Consider the following 21,025-nt stretch of genomic DNA (forward strand, 5'->3'; position numbering starts at 1 on the left):
ACACAGGAACCGACGTGAATACTGATAATGACATTTAACCCATTTACATGTCTAAATGAAGCACGGAAGTCCATCAACAAACAGAGTGTGTGGGAGAGGAATTGTGAAACTGTGTGCGGGTAGAGAGCGACGCGCCCACCTCCGTGCTCCACTGAGGGTTGATGGTGTTGCAGACCACTCCGGAGCGTTTCTCCTGGCCGTGATGGGGCAGCGAGGGGAAGATGCTGTGCTTCCCAGGCTGGATGGAGAGCTTCAGGTACGGGTCAGGATTGAAGAACATCCCCTTCTTCAGTCCAACGGCCTGGAGGTCTGAGAGATGGGGGAAGCAAAGGGACAGAGGGTTATGGGCAGAGAATAATCCAATAAACTAAGATGGCAGCGTCCATATCCCTGAGATTTTAGCCTCAGTTTGACCAATGGGAGGAACATTAATCTAAGGACTATGAGTGTATGAAGAAAGCACCAGAAGTAAGTGTGGAAGTACTAATATCCTACCTGACAGGGAGAAGTTAATGAGTCTCCTGTTGCCCAGTCCATGGTTGACTTCAGGACTAACCACAGGCTTCAACACCTGAAGACACAACCAGACGTGAAGAGATATGAAGTGGTTTATAATCAGAGAGAACATGAAAACACTTTCATCCCCGCAGTTCTTCTTCTACACCTGCGTCATTCTTCCTTCATTCCTGTAATATGAAAGTTTAATGATGAAGAAAGTGGGCCACTGCAGTCAAAACAAAAAAGTAAATAAATAAATACATACATAGTGGTACAGAAACATATTTTAAGACAGTGTTTTATTTAAAACCCCGTTTTCAGTCAGGCTGACAGCGTCCTGTGATCAATACTCCGTCTTCATTATCCTGACAATTGATTCCTGAGCCAGGAAGAGGAAGAGCATGGGGGAGGGGAGATGGAAGGAAGTGGAGCAGAATGTAAATATTGCTGGGTTGCGTCAGCTTTGCCATTTAGTGCAAAAATGTCTAGCCAGGTGTCCCTTAAATGCCTTCATTGTCGCATACTGAAATATTTCAAAAAGTCACAAATTCAGGACTTTTCTGAACCTCTGAATGCAACCAGCCGTTAAGATGTAAAGTATACTGAAACCCTTTAAGGTTATAAATATTAGAAAAGATGGTACCAGAAAAACATTGTCAAGCAATCATTAATATATCCACCTTAAGGTCCGATCCACAATGTCACAAGCTCAGTGGGAACAAAAACTCAATGTTCGATTTATAAAATGTCGGCAAACCTGTGAGAGTCAGGATTTTTATTAAAATGGTTCCAGGTAAAAGTAAAGTTGGTGTTTAATGTGACCCAGGACTCATTGTGTTTTCACAATCCAAAACGAAAGATGTGAAATATGTCCCAGACCACCTCCACATGTGGACTGAAGTGTGATTAATACCTCAGCGGAATGAGACGCCATAACCTACGTACGTAGCCTACGCTACTTGTTCTTCGTCAGTCTGGCTAGTCGGCGCTGTGTCTTTTTTGCAAATCGTTTTTTGTTTCTACTTCCTGCTTCACTTTCAACATTTGCCGATATTCCATCAAAGTCGAGTCGTACAAATGTTTGTATCTCCGAACCTCCTCAGTTAACCTTTCCTCCATTTGTTCCATCTTTATTGATCCAAAACAATCAATGCGAAAATTGCGGATTTGGAGAAGGAGCCAGAAATACTGAAGAGGAAACAGGTGGACCACAGCTCTTGGTCTGCGTCGCTGTGACGTACATTTCTGGGAAGGTGGACGTCAGGCTACGGCTACAGGCTAGGGTCTGTGCTGTCGCCGTAACTATAGCATCAAATTGACACTGAAGCATAAACCACCTATGAGATCAGACCCCTCAAATGTGTCCTCTAAGGGGTCTTGGGTGTGTTCACACCTGTACTTTAAGATGGACACTTGTGGTTGGATGATAACATGAAGTCTGAACGGGGCCTCATTATCAGCCACGCAGCGTAAGTTATAGTCAAACAAATCACTGGACTGTTTTTACACTTTCACCATAAGGCAGATGTTTTGCAGTTTGTCTCAACAACTATTAGATGGATTGTCATTAAATGTGGTTATGGAGGCTAGAGGATGAATCCAAAAGACATGATCATCTGGCTTCTCTTCAGATTGTGACAGTACAGCCCCCTTGGTGTGGCATCTCTTGACACTGAAGTGGCATGTGCATGTAAATGTGTATTTTATTTCATCTAAACTTAGAGACAGAAGATAGACTGTCAAGAAACTTCCAGAGTACAGCAGCACTCCCTCTCAAGGAGTCTGGACGCTTACGCAACTGCCTGGAAACAGCAAACAAACTAACAAGCAAACTAGCAGTGGAAAAACAACAAGCGATAAAGGGACGAGGAAAAATGACAGATGTTTGGACCAATTCATTTTAATGAGACGCTAATCTGCCCTGCCGAGCAAAGTCACGGAAAAGAGATGCCAGAGCGGGTCTCCTCAAATGATCCTAATCTCACAGATAAACCCAACGACGACTCCGTCCACGCGCAGCACACTTTATATAATCTACCACTCTACTCTGCGGAGAAAGAACAAAAACTCCAGCCCCTTAAAATATATAAAAGGAACAGTATCTACAATTTATGAGCACGCTCGCAATGTTGCAAGAATCTTAAATGATGGAAGAGATGATGAGCCTGAAAGAGACAGCTAACAATCCCCGCCTGATTACAGGTCAGACACAGAGAGACTGGGTGAGATATTTTAATACATCCCAGTGCCTTTTAAGACAGACAGGCTGAGTGATCTAACTCAGTTAGTGTGGTTGCATAGATAGACATGGTAGTGGACGGTGTTTAGAGTGTGGTGGGGGGGTGGGGGGGGTCTGTCTGTGGAAAACCATCCTGTCATGTCGATCACTCAAGCAGCAGTTTATGGTTCTGGTGCTTTATGCTCTTTAGAGGAGATGGACAGGAACTTACTCAAGTTCCTTACGGTAATGTTTAAAGTAATTTCCTTGAACGCTGAACTACATTTATACATTTATATTTGATCTATTCACAATCAAAAATCACACTGATCAGACTCTAAGGGTAAAAGTCATAGAAGTAGACATTCTCTTGTAACAGGAGTATTTAAGCATTTAAGCACTTCTTATCTGGATAGGGACAACAAAAGAGTGACAATTAAAACCTCTAACTACAGACCAGACAGTGGTTTCATGGAAGGATTTCTGTGTAAACATTGTGTTGCTACGGTCTATAAAGCCTGGGGTTTTATTTAACCAGACGTTTAGGTAAAACATCTTCAGACACACTAGCCTGGAAGCCAGACAAACCTCCACCCCCAACTATTTTTTTTGTGGCGGAAAATTTGTCCATTGGGAACTGATTATGCTCCGGCAAAATCTCCCAGGCCAATCAAATCATTTGATCAGGCTTCATGCCTCTGATTGGTTGGACGACTATCCAAATGTGTGCAGAGGTAATTTGAAAAACCTATTTGGTAAACTGAGTGAAGCTAGAAAAGCCAATCACTAAGAAGTGGCTTAAACCAGAACTGCCTACTTTAGATGATTGGTATAAAATAATCCAAGATTATTTTCATAATGGAATAAATCACCATCTTTGTAAACTTGCAGGAAACTAAATTTGATGAAATCTGGAATAAATAAACACTGCTGCTTAAATGCATTTACATCCCTGACAATGTTTGATATTTCTGCACAAAAATGACTCAAAACTACCTCTCATTTAAACCAAACTATTCTACTTTGGTCTCATCTGTCCACTAAACATTGTCCCAATAGTCTTCTGTCTTGTCCACATGATGTTTAGAAACTTTTTGGAGAGCAGTGTCTTTGTCCATCACACCATGGTTGTTCAGTAGATTCATCAACATTAACATCAGCCAATGTGAGAGAGGCCTTTAGCTGCTTAGAAGTTCCCCTGGGTTCCTTTGGGACCTCTCAGACTATTATGGAGTGATCTTTGTTGGTGGACCACTCCTGTGGAGGGGAACAGTTGTCTTCAATCTGTCTGACTGTGGATTATTTGTGGGTTCCAAACTCTTGGTGGTTCTGGAACCAATTCCCTGATTTATTTAAACTAAACCAGGAACTGAACCACACCTGAGTCTCATTACATTGATGGAAACACTTTTGAACGCATGGACTCGGATTTAATCCGAGAGGAGCACCTCTCTGATATGTAATATTGGCTCACTTTCCTGAATAAACAAACACCAGAGTATAATATTTCTGTTTCATGTGTTTGATTGGGTTCTCTTGATCTACTTTTAAGGAACTGTGTGAAAATCCGCTGATGTTTTAAGTAATTTTTATGCAGAATTGCAGATAACACTTTTAAGCAGCACTGTATTTACCCCAGACCCCCTCCTTCCTCTCTAACTTGTACTATTTAATTAAAATAAAGAATTACAATAAAAATAAAGATGCATTATTTGTCAGTTTGTCAAGTATGAAGTATGCTGAGTATTAGTTTAGCTTAGCATTAAGACTAAAAGCAGGAACAAACTTTAAAAAGACTATTTTGCAAAAATGTTGATCTACTGCTTTAAGGTTTCATCTGCTCTTGCAACATGAAACACCACAGAATTAACTCCACACACCACCAGTAAGCACAGCATCACATTAACCAAGCAAACATCAGCCCCCTGTGTCTATCATGTGTCGTATAACATGTCAGAATCTCAGACATCTTAGATTCTGAGACTGAACATTTCTGGTTTCTAACCCGAGCAACCCGAGACACATGTGTCTCTGAAGCTGCTGCAGGAAAACAGAAACAGATGACAGAATAAAAAGGGAGAGACATGGACAGAGTGAATATTTACGGTTACCCAGGCTATCCAGCTGAGCCTGGTCCTCCTCCTGCGCCTCCTCTCAGGGCGACTGGGAGACAGCCTTCCCAGCTGGAGACACATGCCGTCCATCACACACATGCACAAACAAACACCGTATCTCCTCCGTCTGCAGCATCTCACAGCTTCCGAGCAGCTACTGTACTATAACGCCTGTCCTCCTCCTCCTCCTCCTCCTCGTCCTCCTCTTGTCTTCTTCCTTTGTTGTATAAGATCCGTCGGTTTGACCCAGTGCCGTCCACCTCTTGTCTTCAAAAACCTGAATGTCTTACCTGGACTGGACTGATGTCTATTCTCTCTACTCCCTCCCTCCCTCCCTGTCTGTCTTTCTGTGGTGGTTATTTTTATTCCTTTGTCCTCAGGAAACAAGTACAGATCAAGTTCTGGGCCCATCAGCATTTCCACGGGCGCGCAGCAGCAGCAGGATGGAAGGTAAGCACGGAAATCCAATCTCTTGGCTGGACATCCTCTTGGTATCAGCGAGTGACTGATAAAGGTTTTTCAAAGGACAATGACACTCGTGATAGACTGCTATGTAATTTATCACACTGCCACGTCACTGTGCTATGTTTTTTATTTTTTAAGAGCATGTCAAATTGTCAAAAACACCCAAGACATGCTGTTGTTGCATCTGTAGAACCAGCTGTTCTGATTGTCGCTGTCTAGAGCTGGTGGGCTAGCTCTGGGAAATTATCTCATTCCCTCTGTATGTTGTAGCAACATTTTGCTAACCCACTACATGGCTAACGTTGATATGTTGGTTTCTTTCTCTTGTTAGTGTCAACAGGGGTCCATGAATTCTAGGGGACCAAACAAAGAAGCCCTGAAAGGCTGTTTTGTTTAGTGTTGGGCTCAAATGTCAAGATGTTTTTCTTGGAAATGTCTGGCTCCACCTTTAAATTGAATGTCTACGATTAGGGACGTCCCAATCAAGTTTTTTTGCCCCCTGATCTGATACCAATCTTTTAATACTCAGTACTGGACTGATCTGATCCTAAATGTCCTAGAGTTGGTCTCCTGTGTCTTCCTAAAGTCTGTCCTTGTCTTCCTTGTCTTCTCCTAGAGTCGTCTGGATTCAGTCCAATAAAACTTTCTGTCAAAGTTAATGTAGTGTGGAGAGGGTAGCTGGTACCTTGTGTTCTCTACTCCAGAAATGTTCTGGTCATCCAACGTTCAGTGTTTGTTGTTGTTGTTTGGGTGCAGCCTTTGACTGAGTGGACTCCATGGATTCTGTTTAGTCATTTTATTGGAGCTGTTGAATCATTTAGTTTATTTAAAATAGGATCTTGACTTGGATCGGCCGACACTGAATATTAAAAGATTGGATTGGGGGGCAAAAAAACTTAATCGGGACATCCATAGCTACAACCCACCTTTAGGCCACAAAGCTGATTGGAAAAATTGCACAAACTGAAGCCATATGCAAAGACGTACCAACTACAGGGAAAATATCGCGGAAATACCACAAATCTATGAAACCAATGACAACACTAGTTTGTGAAAATCTCTTTCATAACCAACTCAAACTGTTTCAAAGTCAAAATATCTTAAAATGACTAAATATCGAATGGAATCAAACTGGGACTCAGTAGCGATACTCATCCCTATCATGTACAGCATGGATCCTAAGTCTCAGAGGGATTAGCTCTAAGTAGAATCCTGCTTGCTGCTCGGACTCAAATCTAACTGCAAATAAATACTCTGCAATCAGTGGTCAGTTCTTTGACATGTCTGACTCGGGGCCATCAAGTTGGCTATCGCTGGACTTTCATCGTACTTGTAGCAGCAGCTTAGCTATTTCAGGAGTAAGCTCACGGGCCTGACAAGCTTGACTGACAAGACCGACTGAAGTTATTCCTAGTATAGAAGCCGCCCTGACATTCACAGTGAGACACAAAGGTCTGTGCACTTGCTGTATCATGTTTCAAGTTTGGTTTTAGTTTACGTTTTAGATTTTCAATTTAAAAAGCAAAAAACAACTTTGGTCATTTGTCAGTCTTTTAATCTGTAGGTGAAGAAGAGGAAGAAGAAGTAGTTTCCATCAGTGATTTCAAATCTTTTTGAAATGGACAAAGTCCAGAGTCAAATGGACATGACTCTGGAACAATATTCAGATGTAGTTTTAGACTTTCTGACTCAAGGTATCTGGTCATCTGAATTTATCTCTGAATCTGGAGAAGAACCAGGTTTATTTAGAGCTGAACACAATGATCCATGGACCAGAGAGACCTGGACCGGAGAGACCTGGACCAAAGAGACTTGGACCAGAAAGACCTGGACCAGTGGTCACCATGGAGACTACTTCCTGGACCAGAGAGACCTGGACCAATGGTCACCATGGAGACTACTTCCTGGACCAGAGAGACCTGGACCAGTGGTCACCACGGAGACTACTTCCTTGACCAGAGACAACTGGACCAGTGGTCCCCACGGAGACTACTTCCTGGACCAGAGAGACCTGGACCAGTGGTCACCTCGGAGACTACTTCCTGTACCGGAGAGACCTGGACCGAAGTCACCATGGAGACTACTTCCTGGACCAGAGTCAAGGACAATACAGCTGGTTTTTTTTTGTTTTGTTTTGTTTTTTGACTCTTATTTTGTTAAATAGTACGAAGAAAATTTAATCTAATATTAAGTTTCTCTTTCTTGTTTTAGACTACAGAATAAAATAAATATTGATTTTTTATTTATTTATTTTGTTTGTTTTTGGATTTTAAAATAAAAGTCAAAATACGGTTGTTTTCTCAGTTTTCAAAGTTTTCCAAAGTTTTCTTCCTTCCAGCAAACTTTAAATATCCCCCCAAAAATGCATGGACCTACGACATCCAGAGAGACGAATGGAGACTGCTTAAATAAATAAAAAATAAAGGTACAATGTATGTTGACTTACAGGTGCGGGGGCCTTCTTGATGGTTACGCTCGGCGTGGTGGCCCTCAGCGCTCCGGTGACACCGTGGTAGTACCTGAAGCAGACCTGCGTCTCACCTGTGGCAACACAAACAAAGATGGAGGGAAAGTTAAATTAGTTTCCTTTCACCAACACAGACTCCCTGGATTTTAAAATGCATCTTTTACAAGACAAAAAATGTTGAAGATGATTAGTGAAGATTGGTGCTGATGAATTTTTAAAGCCGGTCTGTCATGTTCTGACATCCTTAGTGGCTCCTGAATGATTCACAGGACGACATGAACATTTTAAACTCTGTGTGGTCATTTATTAATGATGCCATAAAACAAGATATTTTAACAAGATTACATCATAGGTTCACAAGTTTTATAATCTATTTAAATCTATTTGTGGACTAATTGGTGAAAGTAAAACAAAAAAAAGTAGAAAGGCTTGGGGGACACGAGCAGATTAAGGTCAAAGTGAAGCTCCATGTTTTTCTGCTTGTTTGACCAGAAACACTCAGATGATTTGACAAGAAGAGGAAACACAGTAAGACTCCATGTGAGCCAGATGAATGTTAACCATGCCAGCAGTCTGGTTTCTTCAGCCTCGAATAGTCTAATAACAGTAAAATGAAACCGGTTAAGAGTGTTTAATGCATTAAGAAGAACACAGAAGACATATTAGGAAGGTTTAGGGATCCTAGTGGACGGTTGTAATAAAATAAAGAGATTATCTGTTGGTAAGAACCGTTGTAAAGCTGCTTTTCAGTCCTTACTGGTTATAATGAATGTGAAAGTCATCTAATCTAATAATCAGCTAATAATGTTTTGACTGTCGCTTTAGACGTTGTTATTTTTCTGTTGTCTGAGGATTAAGCAGCTTCTAACTGGCTAAATTTTCTCATAGTACATTACATTACATTACATCTACTTTAAAAGACCTTGAACAAAAAAAATGAATAATTTAACAGTGTGACCAGGCGCAGAAACCAGCTGCATCTGCTCAACAATTTAGTCAATCATAAAACAAACTCTGATTGCATGACTGCACCTCAAAGATCATTCGCCGTCCTCAATGAGAAAACACTAAAGCTTGGTTGGATGTCACTTGCATGCAGCTATAACATGATTTGTCTTCTCAAATAATATAATGGAAGACATGTTCCCAAGACTGGTTGACATTATTAGCTTTCCAGATCTTTTCAAATGTGAGAATATGATTCTTTTCCAAACACTGCAGCTCGTATCATCACCAGAACTCCGTCCATGGACCACATCAGCCCAGTCCTTCAGCAGCTCCACTGGCTTCCAATAAAATCCTGCTACTTCTCCAACCATACGAGCCCTCCCGTTCTCTCAGATCCTCCTCAGCCTCCTCCTACCTCCTACCTCTACCGTGGGTTTCAGAGCTTTCAGTCGCTCAGCTCCTCCACGTCTTTGGAACATCCTCCAACATAGAGTCTCTGACATATTTCAAATCCAGACTCAAAGCACATCTTTTTTAAAATAGCTTACTCCATTTAAACTGCTTTCCATCTCATCTCATTTCCATATACTTTTAAATCTGCTTGTATAATATTGCATATTGTATGTTTTATTTGTATGATGTTTTACGTAAAATGACCTTAAATGCTTTGAAAGGTGCCCGCAAATAAAATGTATTATTATATCTTATTATTGTTATTAAATGCAGAAGAGTGACGATGCATGAAAAGCTGATGCAAAGTCAACCTTTTCTAATCAAAACTCATAAATGTAAGTGAATGTCTTAGTATTAGTGGCTGTAGTATTGGAGTTGTGGTGTTACTGTTATTATACTGTGAGGTTTAAATACTGTCTTTAAGGGCTTCACCCTGCTAACGAGAGAAGCAGTCTGGGAGCAGCTGAATGCTCGACACAGTTTAACAAAACACCATCACTCATACGAGGCGAGAGCTTCTGAGAAAGGCTCCTCCACCTGTGATAAAGAGGCTGGTGTTACTAAGTGAAAACACCTGTTTGTCCTGTTTCATCCACACAATTCCCAGTGTCCCTAAATGCAGCGATTGCGCTCCATTTGAGACTGTCTCTCTCTACACTCTCCCTCCCTCCCTCAGATGATGTGCCTCCATCATGCTGCAGCACTAAATGGACTCACAGGCTCACTGCGCTTTGTTCTTTGAAAGAGAATAAATAAAAAGAAAACAGTGAAGTCTACTTGGCATGAAACTGGAGAAATAATAATAATAATGCTGACGTTTATGTGTTTTATTTCTGACATATTATCACCTTAGGAAATGCTTCTAAGTGACGTATTAGCAAACACTTATTATTACACATCTAACAGACACAGAGTGACGTCAGAACCAAGTGTTGGGACTAGTTTGCACAACGTACGACATGTGGCTGGGGGAGAGGGCACACGTATTGCTGATGATACTGCAAGACAAGACGCCATCGCTGCCCAATGAATGAACTGCATGGATTTGCAAAGTGCTAAAATTAGGGTGAAGACATTAAGTGTAATATTTCAATAAAAGTAACTGCTATTCCAAATTTTAGGAAGAGTTGCGTAGATAACACAACACAGAGACCCAGAACTAACCAGCAGATGGCAGCAATGTGCTAAAACTGCACATCTTTTTCTAAAGAAACTTTAGGTTGTTCACAAAATGTTTTGTAAAAGGACAGCTCATTAGATGTTATATAATCTGGAGTTATTTACAGTATAACTCATTACGTATATGCCTCCCTGAACTAAAATCTGTTTGACACCCTTGGATTATACACACTGCAGTTCCTACTCTTACGGTTGTCAATGGCAACTGTCAATCATCTTGATGTCACCTTCTGTTTTTATAGCGTCAGATAAAGCAAAAAATTTACTCTTGAACATAGATCAGTATTATATTAACTACCTAAAATGACCTTTCAAAAAAAATGTGTGACACCCTCTGATATGGAGGGGGCGGGGCTTATGACCTATACTCCAGCCAGCCACCAGGGGGAGCTCTACATCTTCACTTCTGAGGAGCTGTCATGACGTCCACTTTTCTTACAACTTATGTTTCAAATCTTTAAGCTTTAATTGAACGTATACATGTTTCATTTAGAGATAATGCCGAGCTGCTATACTTTTACTCACCAACAAGGCAGACTGCAAATGTGTTACAGAACAGCTTACATAAGCTGAATAAAGCGGAACAATTGATTCAACACGGGCTGTTCATGGTGAAGACTTTCACTTGAACAGATTTTTAATGAGAAACTTATTTTGGATGGAGAAAACAAAAAAATAAAACAAAAAATTTTACTTACCGTCTCTTAAGTGAGAGCTGGAATCAATCTTCCAAACGATCTGTCCCTTGTGAGATCCATTGATGCCTCGGTTCTTGTAGTCCAAAAAGTTCTCAGACAGGGGCTCATCTGGAAAGAGACAAGAAAGAGAGCGATGAAACTAAACTACTCCCCGATCCCTCTGGAATATTTTTGTTGTTCAATGTTATGACTCATTTACCAATAAGATACATTCCGATCCAGTCTCCAGCGTCCACTTCCTCCTTGATGTCCCATGTGATCACCAGGTCTTCGGACTGGCCGACGGTGTAGTGGGAGGAGCTGATGGCGAGGGTGGAGCGGGCGTCCGGGGAGACCAGGTCGGTGTCACTGGTGGAGCGCGGCAGCCCCAGCATGAAGGCCTCCTGGTTCAGGCCGTTGACGGCGTAGGTCTCGGGGCCACAGCTATGACGAGCCGCGTCCTTACAGCGCTGCCGCGTCTGGCCGCTGCGGGTCGGGGAGGCCATGGCCGCCAAGCCCAGGAACCGGTTCTGGTACAAATTCTGTAGCAAAATACACAGAAATAAAAAGGTAAATGATTTTCAACCCTTACTGGTTATCTGACAAGTAGGACTTTAGAACTACAGAAAAACTACCTTCTCCAGCTGCGCCCATTCAGCTTTAACTTTGGAAGTTTTTCCAAATTTACAGTGAGAGACATAAGCTAGCATCAATATATTTGATATATATTTATATTTAAAGAGCGGAAAATTGTCCCATGGTTTAGCAGAGGGTCCAGAAGGATAGCACAGAGAAAAGGAAGAGATGTCTGACTTGCATATTCATGTTCATACAAAGTCAGACGTTGTTTTCCTTTCACACTAGTTTCCAGCTGAAAGCCGAGCAGACCGTGTTGGCCAACAGATGGAATCTGTGTGAGAATCTAAATGCTTTGGTAACTTGCTTTTAAACTGTGATGAGCGGCTGAACAGCTAGCTGCTAATTCAGAGATGCACTCGTCCCTCTATTCTGATTTGACACCTTAAATATACTCCGACAATCAATAATCATGTTGCCTTCAAAAAAATTCACCAACACAGAACTGGAGAAGGTATAAAGAACATACCATCCCTTAGTTATGCTGCCTAAGGCCTAGGCTGCTGGGGGACGATGCACTGAGCACATGTCCTCTACTCTCTTTTCTCTCACACCGAGCTCCTGTCCTCTAATATCTAATTTCTCCTCTATTATTCTGTGGTACTACTTTATAGCGTGTTAACTGCTGTTTCCCCTAAGCTCCGAGCTCCTATCCTCTAATTTCTTTTCTCTGGCACCGAGCTCCTGTCCTCTAATATCTTGTCTCTGGCACCGAGCTCCTGTCCTCTAATTTCTTTTCTCTGGCACCGAGCTCCTGTCCTCTAATTTCTTCTCTATTACTACCCATGCAGTTCTGTGGTGCGCTCTCTTCTCTCTCTTTTTCTGTCTTTTTTCTTTTAATACAGACTTAGTGAATAAAACCACTTAATGAAATTAGATAGTAGGACATATTTCCTCATTCTCAGCCAGTCCTGAGGTTTTTGTCAGCAGATATCTTTCCAGACAATTCAGTTCCTTTCTCTCTCTTTACAACTATTAGAACTGGGCAGCTTGTTCCTTGTCTCTTACATTTGCTCAGATATGTGAAAAGCTATAAGCTGAAAGGACATTAACGGGATGTTTTTGTACTTCCATTAAGCCGATACCCTGCGCTGACACAGCAGGAAATCACTGACATTAGGTTTTCTGATGGAAACATATAATAACAGAGTGCTGTATCACTCCCAGTCATTCACAAAGACACTGGCTGCTCCTCTGTGAGTTACACTTATGAAAAGCATAATAGCGACGTCAAATAAAGACGTTGACAGATCGGGGTAAAGAATGACCATTACAGTCATTTTAAATGCAGCACTAAAAGCTCGTCTGAGAGCTTAGATTAGATCAGATTAATGTTAACATAAAGAAAATTGCTCACACCAGCAGGCAGAGACGTAATTAAGACAATCATTCAGACACACAAAACACTGACTGTGCAAACACAGGCACGCATGCATCAAAACATTTGTAGGACCAGTGCACACAAAACCTATTAAAATAGGCAGAAGACGAATCATTAAGGCAGTTTAATGAGAGCGACACTGAAAAGACCGCTCATATTACGGGAGGAGATGAGGATTTAATCACGTATCTGAATAATTTTTGTATTTTTAGCTTTAAATATCTAAATAAACCATGTTAATACAGGAATGTGTGGAGCTACGTTAATGTGTGTGGATAGCTGAGATATAGTAGAAGGTAGCAGAAAATAATAATGGGTCAGTTTGTCGATGGTCTGTTGAACCCTGGCATCTGCTCTGCAGCCAGTCCACACTTCTTTTACATCAAAACACTACAGTTCTGATAAATTATGAATGAATAGAGCAATATTAAAGTTTCGGCATTTCAAACTCAATTTCTGAAGCAGGTTTGCTTGCTCTAATGCCTGCTACTGCTGCTGGCCTGCTTACTGCACGCATCCAATTACATCAATATTTCTTGTGTCTTATCTATTTGAGATTATTTGTATGTATCAGTAGCTTTCCACATAGTATACTGAAATTATAGATTAAATTAGAAAAGTTCAGGGGTTCAGAACTGGAAAAATAAACTGCCTAAGAGCCAAGATGATCCTACAAGAGAGTTTACAGATGCATTAGTTGGCATGTCTGAGGTTCCTCTGCAGTTGGAGTGGAGTATGTGTCTGTTTCATAACTCTTTATTAATCTGGTCTTAGATATGCACTGAATGCATTTAAAACAGATATGACTATCTATTCTTCTGTCTTATATCTGACAGAGTTGCTGCTGTATACAGGTTTGAGGCTCCACAGCTGTCTCCAAATTAAGCAGAACTCAAATGCTAGGTACCTGCACCTGTTCCACCTCGCTCATTAAGGAAAGAGACTGTGAGGCTGAGGTTATAGATTCCAGTATACGAAGCCATGTTCACAAAACGCTTGGTGTTTAATCGGTAACATCAACCATGAGAAGCCTTGGATGCTAACAGTTTAGCAAGCTAAAAAAAACTTAATGCAGTTAATGCAAACGCATAAAGAAAAGATGAGACCGTTGAGAATATCAACATATTATAAATGTATACGACTAAATTACATATTACCACTATAAAGTTACATATTAGAACATATTACTAATGCTACACCCCTCACCCCCCAGGCTTATTCACAGAATTTAACACTGCATTTAGTGTTAAAATAAAACATCGCACTGGTGCCAATTCATTTCTACTGCCATTTTTAATTATTGCATGTTTTGTTTGGCTATTCGTTGACCAAATAAATGAAAGATTAGTCTATTTTCTCATCACCGTAACAAAATATAATCATAAAGAAATCATACAAAATGTACTACAGTTAGATGCAAACGTTAGGCACCAATAAATATCAAAAGTGGCTGATATTTAGTGGGATCCAATTCAATTTAATTGAATGAAATAAGTGAAATAACATTTGAAGAGCAAAGGCTCAGGTGCAGGAGTTTTTCCACCTTAAAAATCAACAAAATATGCTGAAAACCTTTGCACAGAATCATTTAATTGGTGGTGGACAAACTACAAATACCATTAAATAGAATTATTGCAGTATAACGATATAACAGTTGGAACACTAATTGTTATTTTATTGGTTGTAGATTTTACAGAAGTCTGTTATGGATGTTATTTTGTCCACTGGATCCACTGGCAGTAATAACAGATCTCAATGGACAGTGTATGATTTTAAAAAGTAGAAAAAAAGTGTAGTTTGTGGTCCTATGTAGAAATGACTTTAATGACCATTTCTCAATGTGAACCTTTCGATCTTTCTGAACCTGTGGACGCGTTTTAAAGGTGCTTCACGACCCGATGTAAGCGTGGCGTGCTCTGATCAATGTAAAGATGCAGCATCATCACCAGGAAGTCTGAATGTGAGGGAGAGACTTTACCATCCTGAGAGCTCGGATCAGATCAGAGAATGCTCCAGTTAGAAAGCAGCTCCGGGGCAAGACTCAAGTCAGCCTCGTATTTCTTTTTGCTTGCAGTTGGTGCTAAAGCATGGTTATCTGCACGCATAGCTCTGTTTATTTTACGTGCTTCCTTGTCCCATCGTGTAGCGTGAATATCACTGATATTGTTATTGTTAAAAACATGATATGATAAAGTCAGGCTGTGTCTTGGTATGGTTAGAATAAAGTATTGTGCACATAAATATACTTGAATATTCCACAATGCTACCAACAACCTGGGAGGTGGGTGAAGGCAAGCAGACAAATGGGGAAGGTGGTGGTTGGGATGGATGGAGGGAGGGGGGCACTGACCTTGAAACTACAGAGCTGCATCAGCATAATGACCAGTCAACCCAAAGCAGACCAAAACCTGAGGGAAGTGGGAGGAGAAGGGTGGCGTGTTACAAACGACAGGAACAAAATAAAAAGCAAGAGGCAGTGAACGCAGCAGGTGACAAATCAAGTATGGCATTTAGGGACAAACATCTTCATCAACGTTTCATACTTGATCTTTTTCGGATGGACATACGAGAGGACACAGAGACAGAGACACATGGAGGACACACAGATATACAGCGAGTAAACAGACAGAACTCAGAACACGTTCAACGCAGCAACAGAAACGACGTCATGTGCATCGTCTACGGATGGTCACATGGTTTGTGTTGCTGCAGTGGAGAGACAAGCCTGCAAAGGAAAAACAGATATTAGCAAAGAGATGTGGTCCCACGAGTGTCCATCAATACTACAGCCAGTGTTTATCAGAGGATGTCCACCCTTAGTGGAGCTACATATACCGTCCATAGTTTTAATAGCTCATTGAAAACGCTCTCCAGGATAGAAATGGAAATAGAAAAGACATAAGACACTGTTTATTGATCCCACGTGTGGGAAATCACCAAAGAACAAGAACAAATTCAATAGGAAAATTACAAAAAAAAAACAATAACAAATATGAAAAAAATATACACAAAAAATAACAACACTATAGAGAAAAATAGAAATATAAAGACATTCTGTATATACAGTGTGGTGGTGGAAACTTTACAAATAAATAATTGCTAAAACTATAAAACTATAAGATGGTGAGGTAGTGGTTCGTACACAAAAAGCGGATTTATTTGTTCAAAAAATGATTGTAAAAACCAAAAATGAGGCCAACGTGTGGGTTATTGTTGACTCAGGTTGGTGTTGTAAAGCCTGATGGCATTTGGGACGAAGGACCTGTGGTAGCGTTGCTTCTTGCAGCGTGGATGCAGCAGTCTGCTGCTGAAGGAGCCTTTACTGTCATCATATGCACGATAAAACGAAATTGCAAAGTCACAGACAAAGTAAGACCTTATTAAATATTAGGGATGCACCGAAAAGTTTCGGCCGAAAATGGCCCGAAAGTGCATTTTCGTTTTTTCGGCCAAAGATTCCAGTGGGTGTTGCTAGCATCATCACAACATCCTGTTTCGGCCGTGTTGTTTCAGCAATAAATTGCCAAAAAATCTCAGACTTTTATTGCCCAAACAACATGTGCAAGCAACAACTATAAGCAATTTTCGGACGAAATTTTTTCGGTGCATCCCTAATAAATATTAAATATATTGCATTCATTCATTCATTCATTCATCTTCTGTACCCGCTTATTCCTGTTAAGGGTCGTGGGGTCTGCTGGAGCCTATCCTATCATCGGGCGAGAGGCAGGGACGCCAGTCCATTGCAGGGCTAACACAGAGACACAGACAAACATTCACACCTACAGCCAATTTAGAATCACCAATGATTGAGGGAGAACATGCAAACTCCACACAGAAAGGCCCAGCCGGCCCATGGATTCAAACCGGTGACCTTCTCCTTCTCGCTGTGAGGCATCAGTGCTAACCACCTCGCCACTGCGCTGCCATTAAATATATTGCACATGATGAAATCAGATAAAATAGACCAGGTCCTATACAGGTGCATTTCTGACCATTCATTCATCTTCTGTAACTGGTTGTCCTCTGGAGGGTCATGGGGGGTCTGGAGAGGTGGGGTCTACGGCCAATTTAGAATCACCAATGAACCTAACCAGCATGTCTTTGGACGGTGGGAGGAAGCTGGAGAACCTGGAGAGAACCCACGCAGACACAGGGAGAACATGCAGACTCCACACAGAAAGGAACCAGTCGGAACATGGATTAGAACCCAGAACCTTCTGGCTGGGAGGCATCAGTGCTAACCACCATGCCACTGTGTCTTCCTATTTCTAACCAAGTACTGAGAAATCGATCTTCATAAGAAAAGATCCCAACATCGATTATTTTTTAAGAATACATGCCATTTCCTGCCTCCTCTCTTTAACAGTCTCCCTGTGTTTGGGTGGTGACTGGTCCTCCACCTATGCTCCTGTGTTATCTGCCAGCCAGTCATTGCACTCTGCTGCTATCGGTGCTGCAGGAAAGCCTCTATTAATACACTAAAAGAATAGTTCCTGCTGCTGCTGCTATTAAAAGCCCTGCAGGAATGCTTTTACTGCAGCTAAAGAAAGTGTGAAGGAAGTGTGCATCCAGAGGACTGAGGAACCGCCTCGTACTTTTCCCCATAACTCCAGAGGTTCAACTACAAATACTACAGTAGGCACTATGTGACACACACATCCAAATAAGTAAGGCACACTACAAAAACCCTGTCTTCAAATCCCTGCAGTGCTCATTAGTTACACAGTCGACTATTAGTGCAGTGCCATCGCTAGCTACACTGACAAGCACGCACAGAAACCTCCGGGGAAATATCTCCACTCGTTCTTCCTTCTTGTTCCAACGCTCGCATAATTAGCCGGTATGATCGCGTTCAAGAGGACGTGATTATTAGTTCAGTGCACTTTGTAAAGGAGGCAGAGTGGACGAGGCTAGAAGCAGCTGATCCAGTACTGAGAGTCATGGTGTCCCTAAAACTGTTAAAGTTCACCTACTGTACGGATAAGTATTACAGCTAAGGTCTAATCATTTATGTCCACATAAACACTACACTCTGCTCTATTCTACACTTCTAGTGAAAGCTGATATATACCAATCAGCCACAACATTATGACCACTCTGCTGGGAAACTTCTGGACCTGGCATTCATTCATGTGGTACTTGGACATGTAGCACCCACCTAGACCAGACCAGGCACCCCCACCCCATAGCAATGACCCTCCTTGATGGACAACTCCTTGATGTTTAGGAACAACTAAAATAAAAAACATGAAGAACAGCACAAGATATTGACCTGTTCTCCAGATTCACTAGATCCCAAACTGATCAAGTATCTGTGGGATGATCCACAGAGGCCCCCCTCCCCTCAAAGGCCCCCCCCACTAACAACGGGACACCCTCAGAAGGCCCATGTCGATTCTCTGATGAGCCACCACAAGGGAGACCTAAACTATATTAGGAAGGTGGTCATAATGTTATGCCTGAGCTACCAGTATCATTATTAATACTGATTTACATGGACAGTGTTACGGTTGGCACAGATATTGATAAACTCCAGTAGAACCTGCAGTTGAAGCTATTTTCTTGCGTTTACTCTTCCATTTGTCTTCCAGTCCTGTGTTCTTAGTTTTACTTGGACGCCTCAGCCCTCTTTTCCAGGACCTCCAGCCACACCACATCCCCTCAGTATTTCCCGCCTGCACTACTTAATTCAGCCATCACGCCCTGCCTCATCCCCAGGGATCCCATATTAACTAAATAAACTCAGTTAACACATTTTTCTCGCCTGCGTTTGGCTTCACATTCCCCCAAAAAAACGTGACCAAAGCTGCCATGGATTCATTTAAGCACACGGCATGTAAGGGTGTGTTGGTCTGAGCATACAGCCTCCAGCGTGATATGAAAGCTCACTGCAAAGACGGACACATTCATAAATAAACACACACTCTTCACGAGCAGATCAGTCGCAGTAGACGAGGTGGGAGCTGGGTGGCATCGCTGTTTACAGCCGAGCGCCAGAGTGTGAAGTAAATGCAGGAGAGCCTTATGGTGATCAGCTGCTGACGGCAAACACTGTGGCTGAATCGATATGAAATGATCTCGACATTTATCCGTTCAAGCCACAAATCGCTGCGTACGCTCTCCTGACTCCCTACGGTCGACTATTCCAACTAGACAAAGCAGATGAACCCTGCTAACAAGTCCCGGTAGAGGCTGGACTAGTCGCTCCATACCACAGGGAATGTTTTACATCCAGGTATCACTGATACGATTATAGCTCAAACTAATCTAATTCTCATTCAGCGTACAAACTCCCTCGGGAAACTGGTATTCAGCACTTTGAGGTGTGTGATGGATAACTGGAATCTTACACCACTGCCACCAAAACCCGTTAGGTTAACCTAATACTATCATTGTAATGTTGCCTCTGACTGTCAGATTTTGTGCCGTGAACTGGGCCAAAAATAAGCATCATCAGTCTCTGGCGGAGACGAGAGGTGGTCATGTCATTACCCACACCACAGCGAGGCCTCTACCCTGCAGCAGAAACAGAGATCTGCTAAATTCAATTCCTTTCCAACTCCAGATAGATCTTTTTTTTAATCTTTCCAAACGTGTGGTCCTCGGCTCCAGCTGACGATAAGATAACAGCTTTGTGCTCAGCTCACGTAGCTGTTATCTAAAACCAAAACTGACCCCGAGCCAGTGACATCCATAACCCACAATGACATATTTACAGCAGTCTACTGTGGTTAAAAGTAGGGATGTCACAATCTTTATTTATCACGCTTCAGCCAAGACTGATCTTTTGTATAAACGTGGCCATAAACTAAAGCCACGTGCCTGTAGAGTCAAAACATCTTCTCCTTCTTCTGTTTTAATAGTGGTAGGCTAGCATCAAAGCTGCCTAAAATAGAAGAAGAAGAAGATGAGGAACCAAAATCACGTAAACATGTCTGCTGTGTGGCAAAACTTTACTCTGGAAATGTGGATGTGTGGTGAGGTGGTAGTAGTTGATCATCTAAACAGAATCCATGGAGTCCACTCAGTCAAAGGCTGCACCCAAACAACAACAACAAACACTGAACGTTTACGAGACAGCGTCAAGGAGAAACATCTTCCAGAGAGGGTTAGGGAGTTTATGGCAGCGTTGGATGACCAGAACATTTCTGGAGTAGAGAACACAAGGTACCAGCTACCCTCTCCACACTACATTAACTTTGACTGAAAGATTTATTGGACTGAATCCAGTCCACTCTAGGAGAAGACAAGGAAGACAAGGACAGACTTTAGGAAGCTACAGGAGACCACCTCTAGGAGAAGACAAGGAAGACAAGGACAGACTTTAGGAAGCTACAGGAGACCAACTCTAGGAGAAGACAAGGAAGACAAGGACAGACTTTAGGACGCTACAGGAGACCAACTCTAGGAGAAGACAAGGAAGACAAGGACAGACTTTAGGACGCTACAGGAGACCAACTCTAGGAGAAGACAAGGAAGACAAGGACAGACTTTAGGAAGCTACAGGAGACCAACTCTAGGAGAAGACAAGGAAGACAAGGACAGACTTTAGGACGCTACAGGAGACCAACTCTCGGGGTAGACAAGGAAGACAAGGACAGACTTTAGGAAGACACAGGAGACCAACTCTAGGAGAAGACAAGGAAGACAAGGACAGACTTTAGGAAGCTACAGGAGACCAACTCTAGGAGAAGACAAGGAAGACAAGGACAGACTTTAGGAAGACACAGGAGACCAACTCTAGGAGAAGACAAGGAAGACAAGGAAAGACTTTAGGAAGCTACAGGAGACCAACTCTAGGAGAAGACAAGGAAGACAAGGACAGACTTTAGGAAGCTACAGGAGACCAACTCTAGGACATTTAACATCAGATCGGCCGATACTGAATATTAAAGCAAGATCTTACATTATATAAGATGATATATACTGATGCTAGCCTGCTATGCACATCTAATTTTCAAACAGCTGTTCTGTAAAAAACAACAT

General features: G+C 41.9%; 1 protein-coding gene across 1 annotated transcript in view; it reads right to left on the reverse strand.

Moving 5' to 3' along the window:
* Positions 1 to 15,413, reverse strand: part of LOC311503140 (E3 ubiquitin-protein ligase HECW1-like) — a gene marked incomplete at both ends in the record, with an annotated part of 49,876 nt that extends 34,463 nt beyond the window's left edge. Inside the window, 6 exons of the mRNA XM_084565678.1 lie at positions 140 to 309; positions 496 to 571; positions 7,742 to 7,836; positions 11,041 to 11,148; positions 11,240 to 11,561; positions 15,387 to 15,413. Of these exons, the coding sequence (XP_084421804.1) occupies positions 140 to 309; positions 496 to 571; positions 7,742 to 7,836; positions 11,041 to 11,148; positions 11,240 to 11,561; positions 15,387 to 15,413 (798 nt within the window). The remainder of the gene's footprint in view (positions 1 to 139; positions 310 to 495; positions 572 to 7,741; positions 7,837 to 11,040; positions 11,149 to 11,239; positions 11,562 to 15,386) is intronic.
* Positions 15,414 to 21,025: the final 5,612 nt, after the last annotated feature.

The sequence above is a fragment of the Chelon labrosus genome (genome assembly GCF_963514085.1).
Source record: "Chelon labrosus genome assembly, chromosome: 18".
NCBI classification, from domain to species: domain Eukaryota; kingdom Metazoa; phylum Chordata; class Actinopteri; order Mugiliformes; family Mugilidae; genus Chelon; species Chelon labrosus.